This window comes from Halichondria panicea, chromosome 2, assembly GCF_963675165.1.
Source record: "Halichondria panicea chromosome 2, odHalPani1.1, whole genome shotgun sequence".
NCBI classification, from domain to species: domain Eukaryota; kingdom Metazoa; phylum Porifera; class Demospongiae; order Suberitida; family Halichondriidae; genus Halichondria; species Halichondria panicea.
In genome coordinates, this window is record NC_087378.1 from 6,559,408 (window position 1) to 6,577,216 (window position 17,809).

The following is a 17,809-nucleotide window of genomic DNA, read 5'->3' on the forward strand; positions in this document are numbered from 1 at the left end:
CTAGGTAGGGAGGCCCTGCTTTTTGTGTGATGTCATCCTTAGGCCGCCAACTTAATAACACGTTTCACGGATTTTCATCAACAATTTATAGACCAGGCAGGCCGGTAAAAAAAACATTTGGGGGAGTGGGAGTTTTTAGACTCTTAGGGAAATTGTTAGGCTTCCCAAACCGTACTGGTAACTTGTGGTAACAAATATAAGGGGTATGGAGTGGGTGGTTGTGGTGGGTTGTTTCACAAAAAGAGACCCGCTTGCATCTGTGAAGCATGTAATTAAATGGCAGGCACTTATGAATATACCAAGCTATCTGGAAAACAGACACCACTCCGTAGAAGTGGAAAACAAACACTCTACACTACTTCCAGTATACTCATGATCTGGAGTACCACAGGGGAGCATACTAGGTCCATACATTAATGACCTTCCAGAAATCATTCTTACCTCAAAGGTGTTCTTGTTTGCGGATGATACAAAGCTTCTCAAAACTATCTCCTCACCTCAGAAGAAACAATTCCAATCTGACCCAAACAAAGTCACAAATTGCATGGTGCAAAAAATGGAACCTAAGTATGAAGAAACAAGTAGTACTGGAGGAGACCAGCAGATCGATACCACATGCATATAGATGGAACCCACGGACAAATTCAAGGATCTCAGGATATTTGTATCAAATACACTACACTGGTCCAAACACTATATTCGACATAATAATGCTCAAAAGCCTATGGGGCTCTAAACCTTTAATATTAGAAGGACTGTTACAAGCAACAATGTTAAAAAAAAAAAGGAATTTATGTATTGCCATATAGTCCGCTCTCACCGGTTATATACATAACTATGGAGGCCACTCCTTTTCAAAAACATCAAGCTTGAGAAAATTCAGAAGAGCCATTCAGCGATTACTAGCTATAGCTCTAAATGTTATAGAGGCTATAATTATTATAGCCTAACTTCCCTTAATTGGTATACTACCCCTAATGCATTGGATGGAGCTCATGGATTTACTGTTCCATGGTTAAAAACCTCAAGCAACCACAACATCCACAAGATAACTTTAATATTCTCGACCACGTTCGCTTTGTTACTACATCGACTATATAGACTAGGCAGACCACAAGCCGGACTGGCCGGCCCACAATTACACCAGATGTAAGAATTAGGCATGTCACTTCTACTTTATCGAGTATAGTGTGTCTGTGGAACGCATTGCCGTGCATCAACTTAGAAATGTCGTATCATAGAATTGAGGAACATTTCACTTTGATGCATATAATTATTTTGGATCCACTTTACATGAGACATTGCATGCCCCAAACTGATGTGTATACTTACCATGTCAAATGTCCTTGTTCTATACACCAAATAGTTTACCAGCTATATAGATTTCAAGACGGGCAATGGGCTATACTTATTGTCACTAAAATTTACTATTTTTGCTCAGCACCATGCACTGAAAAGTTAATCCTGTGCATGCCACTCTATGTATATTTCCTGTCTTGTCTGGGGGAGACTGACTGTTAGTCCAGAAAGAACTATCATCCTCTTCTCACTGGCATTTAGCAGTTCAAGTTGCAATGGACATGCAGATCAGTGAGATCAGCACAGTTCAGCTGGACATTGTACCTGATGGTGAGGCAGCTCTGAGGGAACACATCAAAAACAAAACCACTGCTTTAGGGAGACAGGTAATTAAACTTGAATACATGTATTGTATTGATTCTGCATATGTGGCTATAATTCATGGACCAGGACATTGATGACTCATTCTATGTTGTTGACCTTGGTCGGGTACTGGAGCTCCATAGAGACTGGGTGACTGCCCTACACACTATCACTCCATTCTATGCTGTCTAGTGCAACAACGACCCAGCTCTCTTGAAGACACTCGCTGCACTAGGGACTGGCTTCGACTGTGCAAGCAAGGTATAAATTCTTACTTTCGCACCAACCTGTTACTTTCTCACAAACCAACCAAACAGGCTGAGATCAAGGGTATGTTGGATTTGGGAGTTACTCTAAATCGTATCATTTAGGGGCTCTCTCATCTAAAGTATGCAGTCGAGATGGGTGTTGAGACAATGACCTTTGACTGCGATTCTGAACTACTCAAGATACAAGAAGAGTGTCCATCTGCAAGGTACATCTATACCAATGGAATGCTGACAATTTGGGGGGGGGGAGGGTAGTGGCTGAGCTAATACCTTTTCGCGGCTATGTATTAATTTCTGCTATTTCTGCAAATGAGAGTAAAATTGCAAAAATAAAATACAATGAATCTCATTAAAACCACTTGCGAGTAATTAGAAATGCTATGATTTCACTTGAGCAGAATTTATTAAGGTGACATATTTTCACAGGTAGATTTGTTTGCGATTTCACTGTTTAGCTCATTTTTTGCTCGTATTAAATTCTGCTACATGTAATCCTTGCTCAAGTTGTGAAATTAATGTTGTTCATAACGTTTCTAATTACTCGCAAGTGGTTTTAATTTGCAATTTACGAGTATTTTTTATTTAGGCTTGTTCTGCGGATCAGAGCTGATGACCTGGAGGCTCAATGGAAACTTGGAATGAAGTTCGGCTGCACGATACCTGAAGGTAAAAATATTTTGAGTACTGCTAAAAATCTGGGGCTAAACATCATTGGCGTATGGTGGGTGGGTTCACACACCGTTTAATCATGCACAGCATACTTTTTATAGTCCATGTCGGGAGTAGATCTCAATCTCCCAGAGTGTATGAGCTAGCTCTGAAGATGTCTGCTGAACTGTTTGAGTACGGCTATGAGAGTGGCTATCAGTTCAATCTGTTGGACATTGGAGGAGGTTTCCCTGGAATTAGGAGCTCTAAAGAGGTCTTCCAGTGAGTGGCCAATGCCATCAACTCCAGTCTGGACTCTCTCTTCAGCTCATTCTCAGGACTCACTGTCATCGCTGAGCCAGGTGATTAAAATACTTGAGTCTATATAAGAGCCCAATTTCTGTAAATCAGAACTAAATTATTTATTGGTCTAAGTCAGTATGCTGTTTATTCGAAAAACCAAAAGCTATTGTGTATCACTTGTCTATAATGTTTACTCTCTGTCTGTTTGTCCCCTATAATTGTAGGTTTCTATTTTGCCTGCTCCACCCACCAAATAGCAGTGTCCGTAATTATAGCAAGAAGTCATGTGACACAGAGGAAGGGAGGAAGTTCGTGTATTATTTTAATGATGGCGTCTATAGTGCATTCAGGTGGATCTCATCTTATGAAGTCACACCAACTCCTATTGTTATTATGGTAGGTAAAATTACGATGTGGGAAGATATGGATGTGTAAGATCTTACGGGACTAATAGCAATCATCATAATTATGTACTCTCCCTCCATGCGCATGGATGAGAAGTCTAGTCTGATTATTGACTAGACTTTCGAAAGTTTGCACTAACCTCTCCACCTCATCCAGGAAACCTCTGGTCCTCTCCACCCCTCCACCCTGTGGGGACCCACCTGTGACGCATTAGACAAGTTGGGAGAGGATGTGCTCCTGCCAGAACTGAATATCGGGGACTGGGTCTACTTTGATGACTGGGGCGGCTACACTGCCTCTACTTCAACTATGTTCAATGGATTCCCACCAGCAAAACCGTACCACTACATCACCATAGCAAACCAGTAAGAAGTTCAATCGTTCTTTTGTAGCTATCATCACATTCTTAATTAATTGCACCATACGTGTGTTGCACATTACATACATATACACATAGTGTTGTGGTTTAGTTTACTTCCTGTTCTATGTGTACTATTTATGTACGTGTGTTCTCAATGTTTTTAGTCTCTATTAAACTGTCAACTGTAAACCAGTACTGAGTTGGTAACTTAGCGGTGAGTCCAGACCTAGCTAAGTTACGACACATAGTATAGTAAATCAATTATATACTCTTCCCTCCTGTATAGAGACAAGTTAAAACAGCTGCTGGCTCTGAAATGCAAAAACAGTTGCCTCTGAACAAACGTTGTGATATTAGTGAACACGTCTGAACATAATCTTTTTTTAGCGTCGTTTATTTTGTGAGTACATTATTTTGTGATGTGGTTGTCAATTTGTGGTTGTTAATCTGTTCCCAAAGACCGGCCATGGCTACATATACATGTACATGTATCAGTTCATCATATTTGTGTATTTGAAGTCATTATTGCATGTCTCTACACCATATTAAATACATTGTAACCTTATATAGTATAACAACTTATGATTCTGCACTGATTTACTGGAGAATAAACATGTATTTGAACTAAATAGCAGGACAGTGCGAAATCAACTGAGCCTATACTCTTGTCTCCAAAACTGTACAGAAAACTCCACAAGTATTGACTCTTCAGTGACTTTAAAGAGATTTTCCTGCAGAAACAAATACTTACACTGGCTAGCTGGCCACTTGCACTATAGATTTTTTTGCTATTATTGCTATTTCTAAAAAGTAATAATAGGTACTAGGTCGAGGCTAAAAAAATTAGGTAGAGTCAGAGGTTTAAAAGATCATATAGGTCAATAATATCTAATGTAAAGTGCAGTACACATGTCATGTCAGTTGTTTCTGGAGGCCAGACCTTTTCTCAGAGGGGGGAGGGGGACAATCTTAATCCTAGCTCTCTAGATTTTGCCCCCGAGCTATTAGGTCTGGCCCCCAGACTAAGAGATCTATTTTTATGGTTCATGTTCATGTTGGCGAATAATGGGTAATTATCTGGGAATAATAGGAAGAAAAATTTTAATAGGCAAATGTTTGGACAGCAGTGCTTTGCACATGCTCAGTTATTTGGGAATCGAGCGGGGAGTCTTCACACCCCTAGTCCTCTCAACCTGGGGAGGAATGGGCAAAGAAGCAGCAACCTTCTACAAGAGGCTCGCTGACTTGTTAGCCTCAAAAAGACAAAATCCCTACCCAGCTGTAATGGATGGCTTAGATGCAGGCTATCTTTTGCATCAATTTGCTCTGCAATAATGTGCATTCGAGGAAGCCGCTCATCGTTGCATAGACCAGTCTACATGGACAATATCAACCTTGTATCCCAGGAGGGGCGCATTCCCCCCCTGAATACATAACTCCTCATGAACTACTTATGATATATATTCGCTCTGTTTTGTTTTGTTTTTATTTTTCCCCATCCTCAATTTTTGACTGTTACATACAGTACTTTTCAAGTAGGTTGAATCATTCAAAGTAGCCTCGATCCCAGGCCTGGCCTCCAGGAGGCTGTGGAGGAGGCTACATTCAAAGTTGAATGTTGAAGTGAGTACTCACACCACTAAACCACAAAACAAAGCTAATCATGATTATGATCTACCCACAATTAAGCTTCATAATTATGTACCAATGTATGTGTATCTTTGCTTGAACTTCTCCTAAGTAAGTGCCTAGAGTATCTGTTGTTGCGGATTCAACATAGGATGAGGACCATGCATGCCTTTGCTACTTTGGCTCGACATCTCCACTTCTCCCGAACAAATGCTCTATTCTTTTACAGTACTTTTGCTGATGTACATTTAATTCTCTTACTTGGTTTGCTTAAGTAGTGTAGCAACACTCTGCACCTCAAGTCATTTGAATATGCATCTAGATGAACACCCACACATGTAGTCAGTGCTGTATATTATCATGCATGGGAATCATCACACTGACAGGCTGTGACAGCCACCTACAGTTGTATCAGCTTTGTGGTTTAGTGGTGTGAGTACTCACTTCAACATTCAACTTTGAATGATTCAACCTACTTGAAAAGTACTGTAATTACTATTACTAAACTAGACTACTTCCTTCTTTTGTAGAGTGTAATTTTTTCTTAGCCCCGAGATAGAGAGCTTTCACGCCCCCCCCCCCAAAAAAAAGTTATTTGGGAATGAAGTTGCACTTACTCCAGCTTCGCCCATTACCAACAGAACAATTGTTGCAGAGATGTCATCAGCAACAAGGCTTGCTTCAGCTGCACTTGCGTGCTTTCTTTGTGCATCCATACAATTGGTGCAAGTGCATGCGGATTGTAAAGGACACCAAGGGCAAGGTATGTTCTCAGACAGTATGCACATGCAGTAGTATAGCACTAGGTTTACCTTGTAAAATAGACTATAATATTTTTACTACATGTACACTCGATATTTCATTTATCATAATCAAACCGTAGATAGTTATTATATATAGCAATAAAACATTGCTACTTAATATTCCATTCCTCCCATATAAGTACTAGAGGCGGACATACAGCTCCTATTGAACTGTACCACACAAAATCCAAGGGCACAGTTACTATTTGGACTCAGTCTGCAAGGTTCCTTTGGCGGTCTTCTCGTCCTGGAGTTCAACTGCAGTTATGGCAATATGGTAAATAGGTATTACATGTACTTGTATCAGGAGCAAATGAGAGGATCCTCTCATTTGCTCTTGCTTGTACATGTATCTATCCATGCATTAAATTAATATCACCATCTGTACAGTCCCACGTACTGCTGCTCATCATGCGTTAAATTCCATTTTAAGCTAATATCTCTACCACTACAGATTTCAACTGGACACCTGCTGGAGAGCGATGCTTATCCTGGTTCAAGCTCTCTCCAGACACCCCCCACCTCCCAGATAATTCCTTGGGGAGCACGGTGCGTGTTCAGTGGTTGCTATGAGGCTATAGACTTTGAGGCTGGTAACCGTTTGTTTTCCATACCTCCTACTCCCTGCACATTACACAATCATGCAGGTAATTAACATTCTGCATTATTGAGCACATTTGAGGTGTGACGTATTATGTCAACTGTAGATGTTAAGTGTGCAGTCAACTGCAGCGAATATTCGATATGTGTGGGCTCAAGGTGTGAGTGCCTGGAGGGACTGGTTACAGCTGAGGAAGGTCAATCCTGTTTCAGTGAGTTGTTAGGAAACACATCATGTGCAAATGTAATCGTGGTAACTTCTCTGGTCCTGTGCAGATTTAACCGACTGTCGCTATGGCAATTGCTACCAGTGCACGGAGAATGGCACCTGTGGATGCTGGAAAGGTTTTAAGCCAGTCGAGGTCGACTATGGATTGTTGTCTTGTCGAGGTGAGCATACTACTACTACATGTACAAGTACATAGTTGATAATTGCCTTTGGCATTGTGTTAAATCCTTGTCAGACATTAACTTTCAACCAAATATTTACTATCTACTCATGCACACAGACATTAATGAGTGCTCTTTTAACAATGGTGGCTGTGAGCAGGAGTGTGTGAACACAGTCAGCAGTTTCCTCTGTGCTTGTAGTCATGGCTACGTGCAGCTGGAGAATGGAACGTGTAGGAGGAACTCAGTGACTACCACTCAACCTGCGACTGTCATGGATGACAAAGTCAATGACAGCGTTTTATTAACTCTGTTACTAATCCCCATCGGCACTCTATTGCTAGTGGTGGGCGTAGTGGTGGGAGTAGTGGTGGGAGTAGTGGTCATGTGGAGAAGAAAACGGTGAGTCGTTAGGCTAAGTGAAAAAAATCAAAAATACTTTTCAATAGGATGGAGCTGCATCGATTTGGACCACGAATGGAACAAGTAAGTTTGTGTGTAACATTATTATAAGTTTATTGCGTACACATACATGCACACATATCAAAATATTATGCATGTGTATATAATTACAATGCATATTTCAGAAACTGATGCATGCATATTAAATTGAACTTATTCCCCCCCTTTTCACTGCAGAAACTGGTTGATGACCTGCTGATAGACATCACCACAACAACTTTTGTTGATGCTGACGATGAAAGCGTATTTGACCACTTTCTACCCTCCCCCACTGTCTACAGCTGGTCCTCAATGCCGGAACTTGTGGATGACATTCATCGTTACGCTCGCAAGTTCTCAACCCCAGATGACAGAGGTCAACACGTCTCAGAGCCGGATTTAGTCAAGAAAATGTTTACTCTACCAGCTGTCACACGTAGCAGCATGCCTGAACTCGTGTGTAGTAGCCAGCAATTCAACACTTCACTGAGCAGAGTTTCCCTAAGCGATCCGAGGAATGTCACACAGCTAATTTTGGACCTTCCAAATCAAGAGGATGAGTATATTGTACTTTCTGAAGTCAGTTAAATCTGCAAAGAACAATTTCTATAATCGCCCCTGCATAATTACGTAAAACATTCATTATGTAAATTTTGTTTTATCACTTATTTTTGTTTATCACATCACAACATTTGCAGAAATGCAAACAGCTAGCTCAGTAATTAATAATTGTTTCAGTACCAACAGCATTGTTGCTACATGTATATAATTATATGATATCAGTCTTTTCAGACTACTGATCCAGCACTGGCTTTCAGCACACTAACTCAATTAACACAATACAGGGTGCACTTGGAAGAAGAGGAGACAGTGGAGGATAGATAGAGTGAGGAAGAAAGCTAGGGGCAATATTGGGCCTCGGTCCTTGGATTCGAGGCTAGGGATAGTTTAATCGCAACTCAGGAAAACACTTCCTAGTCGTGATTACAGTGACACCTCCACCAGCCTTAACTTACATTCATTAATCACGAAGTACCAGCTAGTGCACCAATGCACAATAAAAGCTAACTACAGAAAGAATCCTTTACTTCCTAACATGTACATGTAGAAGATTGCAGAGAATGATACACAGACATTATAATAATTAGGCGACCCTACACATGCAAAGTTTTACCCCATTCTTATGCAGTACATGTACATGTACATGGAGGGTAAAATAATTATAATTGGTTTATTACTGGATCCACATTAAATGGAGTACAAAGTAAGAATGACAACTATAAAGTGTTCTAAGCATAATACAGTGATAAGCATAATACAGTGAAGTTGGCGCACCCTGAGCTGCCAGCAGGTTACATTCGTGCTGATGAGGGTAGGATCCGGTCAGGACTCCAGCTACTGTTGTTTTTTGGTAGCCTTGTCTAGCTTCTTTGTTTCAGGGGAGAGGGGAAAACTTTGTTGTTGCCTGCGAAATAAATTACACACCCTTATTGATTAGCCTCTACGCAGTTCATATCTAACAACGTTGAATGTCTACAAGACTCGACTCGGAGTCAAGCTGTAGAGCGGCACACTAACTTTTTGCCCTACCTCCTCACCATGAGATGTATTCGCTGGAGGATCTGCCTAAAGTCCACTCTCTCCCCACAGGCCCCAACTGACTCACAGACGTTCTCAGGTCATCAGTACCAGCCTTATCTGAAGCAGTGTGTGCACCATTAATTTTGAATGGGTGGAGTGAGTGGGCAGGGTAACCTAGATCTACATGACTAACTCTGAGGGTCAAAGAGGGAAGATATCACAGAGCCATAGCGACTCCAGGCACAGCAAATCAGGCAGCAGAGAATGCAGAACACGACCACACCGACCACACTAAAGCGCAAATAGATGTCTGCGTCTTCAAAAGACCTCAAGAGCTGTGACAAGACTCCCAAATCACTTGAACTTGTCTCCATGTGGAATTTACCGGACCTGTGATCTCGCATCCGGTGTGTTCTGAAGAGCATCCCCACCCCCTTTCAAGTTGCATTTTTAATATAGCCTGCATGATGCATGGCAGTGGAACAATCATCAGTACAGTATTGTCATGGAAGCAACCTTCCTTGCCTGTCTGTTTCTCTTGCTCCCCTGTGGCTGGTCCCAGGTGCAGCTACACTATGCCTTGCTGACAGCAAGTGGCTCTGGTGGCTTCAGCTCTTCAGGTGGGGTGGTGCCTGCAATAGAGCTAGCTCAGGAGATGGTGAACAGAAACTCAACACTTCTTTCCAACTACACCCTTACTCATACTGGAGTGCTAGACACTAAGGTGAGGTATTTGATGTCTCGCATACTGGTAGCTATAGCAGTAGATCTACTTGACAATCAATGCGTGTAGATCTACTGCACTGCAGCTTACTAATTTATATATCATCATTATTTTTACCATGCTCAGTGTGACCGTACCAGATCTCTAGAGTTGTTTTTGGATACCATTTCCCTCCCCTCCCCTACGGTCCTGGGGCTGGTGGGTTGTGGCTGTTCTGTGGCCTCGGCACCTGTCGCTGAGATTGTCGGACATTTCAACATCCCTCAGGTGAGTAGAATATTTATGTCGGTATGGTAATACATCGTTTATACTACAGTATCAGCTAATCAGTTACACAAGTTTGTAAATGGACAATCGTTAATTGTGTAGTATCAAGCTCTCAGAAAAAGTTGCTAGTTACGAGCATATTCCACCGTTGGTTAGGCTGTTCCTTAAGGGGTATTTACGTAACTATGCATACAGCATTTCTTTCTTGAACTCTATACGTGAACTGTGATGTGCAGCTAAAGCTGTGATGTGTGATCCATGCGTGCACTGTGTTTGGTGTTGTGTATGGAGTTTTGTTTCTATATAGAGCCTATGGCTTTAGTGTGCAAATAGTGGGTTAGGTAGGAAGTGAATAATGTATTTAACTTTTCAGCCAGGGGAGAATTAATGTGATTAGTCTGCAAAACAAATTAAACTTTTTGACAGATTTCTTACATCTCAATGTTTTCTGAAGCGAGCGATCGAACAAGATTCTCCAATTTTTTCCGGACCATTCCATCGGATGGTGGCTTTGGTCCAGCCATTGTCTCATTGCTACAGCTCTTTAACTGGGAGAGAATTGCTGTTTTTACTCAACGAGATGGAGTCTTCAACGAGGTAGCTGCACACACCTACACTATCTACACAGTCATGTGTTACTTATTTTGGATTATTAAAAATATAGTAATGTATAACTGCTCCCTATTAATCATTTGTATGGTTTACCAATTGTGCACTCTTCTGTTTGTAGGCATGGCAACGTTTTAGTCGGAATTTCAAACAGGCCAACATCACTCTTAAAAACCGAATGATAAGCCCACGCAAGACAATGAGGAGTGTGAATTCAACAAACTTCTTTGTACGTGATTAACTGATGAATACCTACAGTAGCTGTTGGCAGAGCTAGTGATAGTGTGTGTGGGAAAAGGGACAACATTGTCCTAACTAGTCCTCTAATGTCATTTGTGGTCGAATTCACCTGTTGTTTTGTTCCTCTAATTTAGTTTGAGGATGAGAACTTTCGAGTCTTCTTTCTCAACGTCAACTCCAAATTGGCTCGTCAAATTTTGTGTCAGGTACTTACACACGAACACACACTTTACCCCACATGATAAGCTAATAAATGTTTCTACGTGTTACACCCCAGGCACTTGAACGAGACTTAACGGCCCCTCGCTATGTGTGGATCACGTACGGATGGTACCAGGAGGGGTGGTGGAGGGAGGGTACAAACTCCGTGTGCTCCAACAACCAGTTGGCGGGGATAGTGGAAAGAGGACTGGCTCTGCAGTTGTTCCCACAGTCCAGGCATCCTGAGGCTATGACGGACACAGGACTGGTGGGTGTACACATTAGACAAGCTAGTGTGTATGTAAATAGCTGTTTGTATACAATAATTTATAATTACCGATTTGCGGTAAATTGTAGTGTAGATGTTTATTGTACTCTTTTTCTACTAGACTCCCAGACAATTTAATACCCTCTATCATGAAAGACTAAAAACCTTAGAGGGCAATGATAACGTCAACTTTACCTTTGGAGCCTCCCTTGCGTACGATGCAGTCTGGACATTGGCGTTTGCTCTGAACAAAGTGTCTGAGTTGATTGCCAGTCACAGTAAGGGGGAGGTGTTCTCACTGACTGGTTGTAACGAGAGTGGAAGAGGTCTGGTGGCACTGGAGAACTTCACCTACCAGAACCAACAAATGGGGTGTGTCATTCGATGGGCAGTGGAGCAGACACATTTTGTGGGAGTTAGTGTGAGTGGGGAAATTTCGTATATTATTGTGTAGCGCAAAATTTTCGTGGCACTTATATTTCGTAGAATGGCCTCTAAAAGCATTTCGTTGCATAATGTTCGTGGGTTGACTGCTTACCGGAAGCCACGCCTTTATTCTTTGCATGTTATAGCAGATTAAAAAACAATTTTCATGGACTTCATGTAGGATTGCTAGTTAATCCACGAAAACAGCAAGTACTCTCTTCTCTGAGGGTCTTTGGAGCAACTTAAAGTTTAGCTTTGAATGTGTGTATACTGAGGCTGGCTTACAACTCACTATATTCTTGGACCCATGATGCTAACAGAAAGTGTTATTTTAGTATAAACATGCATCAACTCTAAACACAAAGCTTTTTTTGCAGTAAAACAGAAGAATTGGGAGCCTACAGTATCATGGATCTGTAAATATCACTTTGTTGGAGAGTATATACATTTTATGTTGCTGAAGAAGTCCTATGCTCTTTAACAATGTGATTTCTACAGATCCAAGAGTACTGTAGGCTCCCAATTCTTCTGTTTTACTGCTGAATTAATTCACTCTCTTATTCTTTAGGATCGGTCTCTAAAACAGTACTAGTCTGTTGTAGCCTGCATTTTAGTATCTAGCACTACAGCTTACTGCACAGCAACTCTTCATTTTGTCAACACGTCAATCAATTGTGCTATCACTTCTGTATTCCAAAAAAAATTTTTGCCACTCACGACGGTGGGCAATGGTTGCTTGAAACCACGCCCCGTGCATAACCTTTATACGGTAGACTAGTTGATATTACATTCAAATATTTACCCATGATTAGACGACAATGACAATGACAATGACATTCTGTGCATTTGATTTTAGGGCAGCGTTGACTTTGATGACATGGGTTCAAGAATGCAGTCTGGGGCTCGCCTTCTACAGTACAGAGCTAGTGATACCAATACCCTACGTCTTGTATTGGTTGCCGAGACAACAGTTTCCGGGGATTCACTGTCAAATTTCTCTTACGTTATCAATGAGACCAACACCTCGGTGTTTCTAGGTGAGAGAGAGTGAGGGGGTGTGTGTTTCGCCGTTCCTTTAACATAATGTTTTTGACATACCATAATATAGCAGGAAATGTTCGCTATAGCTGTACACAGTAGCTTCTATCACACATTGGTTGCTATGATTGCTGTACCAGGAGCAAATTGTATCTGCTCCTGAGGCCTGGCTGTGCTAAGATTGTTACCCGAGGCGCGTGGGAGGCCACGGGTATTGTAATTGTTTGGTTTGTTTGTTATATAGTCCGTTGGTTTGTTACCCGAGCCCGTGCCGTGGCCAGCGGGTATAGTAGTACGTTCGTTTGTTTGTCTGTCTGTTTGTGATTTGTGAGCTTGCTCACCTTGATGCCAGAGATCTGCGTTTACAGCATGGATAGCCTTAATTCACACAACAAGTTACCGTGTAATGGGACATTTTCGCTATTGGCTCCAGCTAGAGCCCTGAGCAGAAGTTTTCGTGGGTTCTAATATTCATATTTCAATGCCAGGAAACCACACCCACCAATAGCTTTGCATGTGAAATACTGGTGCGTAGGAGTTTATCACAGTTTTAATTTTCGTGTTAACTGCTCTGCCCTCAAAAACGCGAAATTGTGCACCTCACGAAAATTTCCCGCTATACGGTACATGTATAATTTCAGAACTATAGTACAGCTGTGATAGCTACTGATACGTGCAGGCGGTGTCTTATCTGATGGCCGCCGCTACACTCAGGAGAGGACATTCTCTCTTGAGTTGGTGGTGGTCTACTATTCTCTGGCTGCTCTGGGGCTGGTACTATGTGCTGTGTGTTTGGTCTTCAACTGCACACAGAGGAACAAAAAGTGAGCCCATTAATTATTGTTTCTGCATGGAAGCAACTGTGAATATAATGGTGCATGTAGGGTGGTACGATTGACTAGCCCTGTCCTCAACTATCTCATTCTGGCTGGGATTTCCATCATCTATATCTCAATATTTTTCCGGCTGATGCCCAGTACCGAGTACTCTGTGAATGCAGCCAGATGCAGTGTAAGCTGTCTAGCTCAACAATCGAGTTGTGTTTTAATCACCGTTAATTCATTACACAGGTGAACATTGTTCTAACCAACCTTGGCTATTGCATGGCCTTTGGAACACTCTTAGCAAAAATGGGGCGAGTGTACTACATATTTCACAACCCGACAACTAGTAAAAAGGTACCTTCATTTATTACCATTCTCAATTGCAAGTCAATAGCATTATATTGTACTCAAATTATGGCCTCTACACACACAATGCTATTGTTAGACTCTCAAAGATTGAAAGTGCAAATCAAAGTTCTCAACGACTCAAAGTTTGTGACTGCCTTAATCTATATGTCGAGCATCCTCCTGCTGCTTTTGGGGGTAGTGGTCTACTTGTTCGGCTCTTACATCAACGCCGTTGAGATTGTTTTCTCTGGAGCCTTCCTCCTATCAGCCACTACATTTGCCTGCCTCAGCTTTATTCCAAAGGTCAGAGACAGAATGAGAGTAGATATGTGGTAATAATCATTACCATGGTTGGGTAAGCCATACTAGCACTTATTGGAACATGCACAATCATATTGAATAGACTACATTATTGCCAATACTAATTGTTAAATTCCTCAGATGGTGCGTCTGTATCGAGATCCCATAGGCGATAAGATCTTTAAGGGAAGTGAGCGTGGCACTACTCTGCCAGAGGGGACCCTCCCGGGAGTGCGGCCAGTGAACCTGGTCACTCAGCCAAGCATTGATAGTGGTGTCGGCTGCGCAGATGAGGGGATGAACGTAGCACGGTTGCAATTGAAAGTGAGGGAGCTGGAGAGACTGCTCAGGGACACTCAGGTAATGGGGGAGGGGCTCATGATCTTGTGCTGCGTTAGGTACGTAAGCAGTAACGTAACCAGATCCCAACATATGTGCATATACTCACCTTTTGTGTAAGTATACAGGATTGTATTAATGTGCTTCTGTGTAATGTGTAGATATAATGCATGTGAATGACATTGTGGCGGACTGATGTACGGCTCTCTCCCGCTTTTTGTTTCCACGCATTTTGGTGTTCCCTTACCAACTTTCACATTGCAATGTGTTTTCCGTATCTACATAAATTAATACTCTTCATACCTTACTAGACCTTGTGAGCTAGTGTATCACCGCTACTGTACCGCGTATAGACTACAGTATAATTATAGCTACTAACAATGAGAATGACATTGCTTTCAAAGGGACTACTGCGTCCAGTATCCCGAGTACCCCTTTATGTTGACAAATCAAATTGCTGAGAGTCTATGTGCTAAATATTTTTTCAGTCTGCATGTATGTCAGCTAGTGAGATGACAAAACTAAACAGTGCATGCCTTCTTAACTAAAAGGGAATTGATACCTTTTTAACAGCAACAGTATTAAGTCTGTAGAGTTGACTATTGAAAAAGCTGTGTTAAGCTAGCTTTTTAATTTTGCTGGTAGATCAATGTTCCATCATTTCCAAGACTATAGTCTTGTTTACTCAATGATACGCTGTCCCAATATTATTTAAGCATAATGACCGATGACACCCGCTATAGCTCTAGTTATGTATATCAATGTCAACTGTTGTATTAGAACTGAATATTATGATGAATATGAATTGGCGTGACAACTAACAATAATTATGGCTGTGAATGTAGGTCATGTGATGAATTGACAACGACTATGATGAAATTATTGCAATGTAGCATGTGACACAATAGTTTCTGAGTATGGTACTTGCTTGACACCTTCATGCAAGAGCTACACATTGATCACTCTTCTGATGAGCCCTAGAGGTGGATTGAAGTAAAGGAGTGTGTTACACTGTTATATACATACATGCACATGATCTTGTAGACTATAGTTGCTTGCTTGCTTAAATACAATAACGACTTACCTTTTTTGTTCTTTTTCTTTTGTCCACTAAAACAACAGCAGCATATCTTATAGAGGCACTGATGCCGCTCTTGACAAAGACCTTTTCCCAGGTAACATGTACAAAGGAGAAGAAGTACGATAATAAGCACAGCTGCTGCTGATGCAATGACGAACGAGGTGAAGATTGTGTTGTAGGTGTTGTCAAAGTTGAGTTCAGGCCATTGTTCTCCACCATCGACATCACTGTCTGTAATGGTGGTAGGACTGTTAGATGGTGTTGTCTCTGGTGGTTGCTCACTATTTTGTATATCATTGGCTAGAACATAAAGGAACATAATATAAATACAATGGTAATATTTTTAATTTGACATACCTATGAAAGCTCTAAACATTGGAAACTCATTCCTACTTCTGCTTTCCACTCTTAGCTGTTCTGCTTGTGTAGACTCCCCAAGTATTGGCTGAATATTCACTGATTGTATTGAACCTTGCAATGTGAATGCAATTTCGATTTTGTTTTTGGCTCTGAATCCAACCAAGTCTCCATCTTCTACACTGAGTACACTCGGTACAGTGAAGTTCTGGCAGCTTAAGACGTTTCCTAAACTAGCTTGGACAATCGGCAAATCAAGCTCTTGTTGTAACACATAACCATCACTGATGGGTCTAAGTACAACTAGATCAATGGAGTAGCCTCCAGCAAAGTTGTTATTGACCGTGTAGCAAGCTTCGATCATGTCCACTCTCCCTTCACACGTCACGGGGTGTAGAGGGTCCACATATATTATTCCTCTCTCTGATTTGGATGTGACGATTGCTGCTTCATGTAGTGGTGCTGGTCCAGAGCTACAGAGTCTGCTAGGTTGGTCTGCATCACTTGAACTTCGCTGCACCCTGCTTACTGGCATTCCAGTGCAGATATTTATCAGTACTAGTAGAAAAACTGTCTTCATTGTTTGAAGTGGTTCTTGACGAGATGTTTTAATTATCTGAGTTGAGTGTCAACAGCTGTTTGCGCTTGCATTTATAGTAGAAATGTCACCGCTCTCATTCCATATATAGTTATTCTACGAGGCAGCCATTCATAATTACTATAATTATTGCAACATAAGTCAGTTACCGCATGCATTGAATGATCCAATATGCATGCGATGTTAAGAATGTGGATCAAAAAGCCTGACTATGCGTGATTGTTCATCGTACTCACATGTTTCCGTTAATGAATGAGTTATTGTAGTTGAACAAAGACATCATGTGTATAACACATTGACAATTTCATAATTAATACCATAATAAAATTATGCATCCGGTGTAAGTTATCATGTTTTGTATGTGTAGCAAATATGTGTTCATTATACATAATATTTATGTACACTTTGTTTAATATTGTGTTGTCAGTTAGTAATAATTTATATCACACTTAACTAGCAACAAGTGTGCACGAGAATACGCTCAAGCATTACGTAACCTCGAGCGTTATTGCATCATCCGAGTGCACCAGCATTAAAGCACGTTGGCTAGCGAAGTGTGTTATAAAGGTTTTATTGCTGATCACGAAGCTGAAAACCCTAGTTTTCAGACTAGAAAAAGCTACCTACCTTTGACGTATGTAGTAGTGTACAGAGCCTAATGGTGTGGTCCTACTGCATACATGTGCACACTGTAGTGGGTACTTATCATGTTTTCAAACTGTGTTGATAAATCTTACTTGCTATATAGAGCCGAAACGTTGCAACAATGCGTGTAGCATTCAATGCATGTACTCAATACCTTTTTTCCATAATTATGTTACTTAATGTGAAAACCTTTTTATAGCCGAGTTACCCTTGGGCAGACCAAATATTAAGGGTCAATAAACAATGCATTTCGAGTAATTTAAGGTGGAAAGGGCTTCATTACACGTTTATTATCTCAAGTGCATGTATAGTATATGTGACAAGAAGTTGTGAAAGTTAGTCCTCAATTCCTCCTCTAACTATATCCGTCCTTCATCCCTTGTTGCATCCATACTCATAGTGATAAGAAAAAAAGAGGCTTATCATAGCAACATTTTGTTTTACAGCAGAGA

The 17,809-nt window shown here is 41.2% G+C and overlaps 3 protein-coding genes and 1 long non-coding RNA gene across 5 annotated transcripts; 2 read left to right on the forward strand and 2 right to left on the reverse strand.

The window, feature by feature from the left end:
* Window positions 1–5,875: 5,875 nt before the first annotated feature.
* Window positions 5,876–8,273, forward strand: LOC135331063 (uncharacterized). The gene is made up of 8 exons (XM_064526098.1): window positions 5,876–6,040; window positions 6,221–6,357; window positions 6,535–6,727; window positions 6,788–6,892; window positions 6,957–7,070; window positions 7,190–7,472; window positions 7,520–7,556; window positions 7,710–8,273. The coding sequence occupies exons 1-8, from the start codon at window positions 5,935–5,937 to the stop codon at window positions 8,097–8,099; spliced, it is 1,365 nt and encodes a 454-aa protein (XP_064382168.1). The 5' UTR covers window positions 5,876–5,934; the 3' UTR covers window positions 8,100–8,273.
* A 445-nt stretch (window positions 8,274–8,718) lies between these two features.
* Window positions 8,719–9,430, reverse strand: LOC135331435 (uncharacterized). Its single transcript, XR_010393007.1, has 3 exons — window positions 9,286–9,430; window positions 9,110–9,209; window positions 8,719–8,976 (listed from the first exon to the last, which is right to left on the reverse strand). It is a non-coding gene; the product is annotated as an uncharacterized LOC135331435 (long non-coding RNA).
* Window positions 9,431–9,487: 57 nt separating this feature from the next.
* On the forward strand, window positions 9,488–14,269 carry LOC135331422 (gamma-aminobutyric acid type B receptor subunit 2-like). Its single transcript, XM_064526567.1, has 12 exons — window positions 9,488–9,816; window positions 9,943–10,083; window positions 10,510–10,680; window positions 10,814–10,921; window positions 11,067–11,138; window positions 11,210–11,401; window positions 11,523–11,822; window positions 12,684–12,864; window positions 13,545–13,689; window positions 13,750–13,876; window positions 13,936–14,043; window positions 14,135–14,269. The coding sequence occupies exons 1-12, from the start codon at window positions 9,598–9,600 to the stop codon at window positions 14,147–14,149; spliced, it is 1,779 nt and encodes a 592-aa protein (XP_064382637.1). The 5' UTR covers window positions 9,488–9,597; the 3' UTR covers window positions 14,150–14,269.
* A 1,178-nt stretch (window positions 14,270–15,447) lies between these two features.
* Window positions 15,448–16,878, reverse strand: LOC135331428 (uncharacterized). 2 transcript variants are annotated; one of them, XM_064526575.1, is made up of 3 exons: window positions 16,115–16,878; window positions 15,761–15,988; window positions 15,448–15,653 (listed from the first exon to the last, which is right to left on the reverse strand). In XM_064526575.1, exons 1-3 carry the CDS (start codon window positions 16,692–16,694, stop codon window positions 15,625–15,627), a joined length of 837 nt encoding a protein of 278 aa, XP_064382645.1. In that variant the 5' UTR covers window positions 16,695–16,878; the 3' UTR covers window positions 15,448–15,624. The 2 variants fall into 2 exon arrangements, with proteins under 2 accessions (XP_064382645.1, XP_064382644.1); XM_064526574.1 differs by having other exon boundaries at window positions 15,761–16,057; window positions 16,115–16,872.
* Window positions 16,879–17,809: the final 931 nt, after the last annotated feature.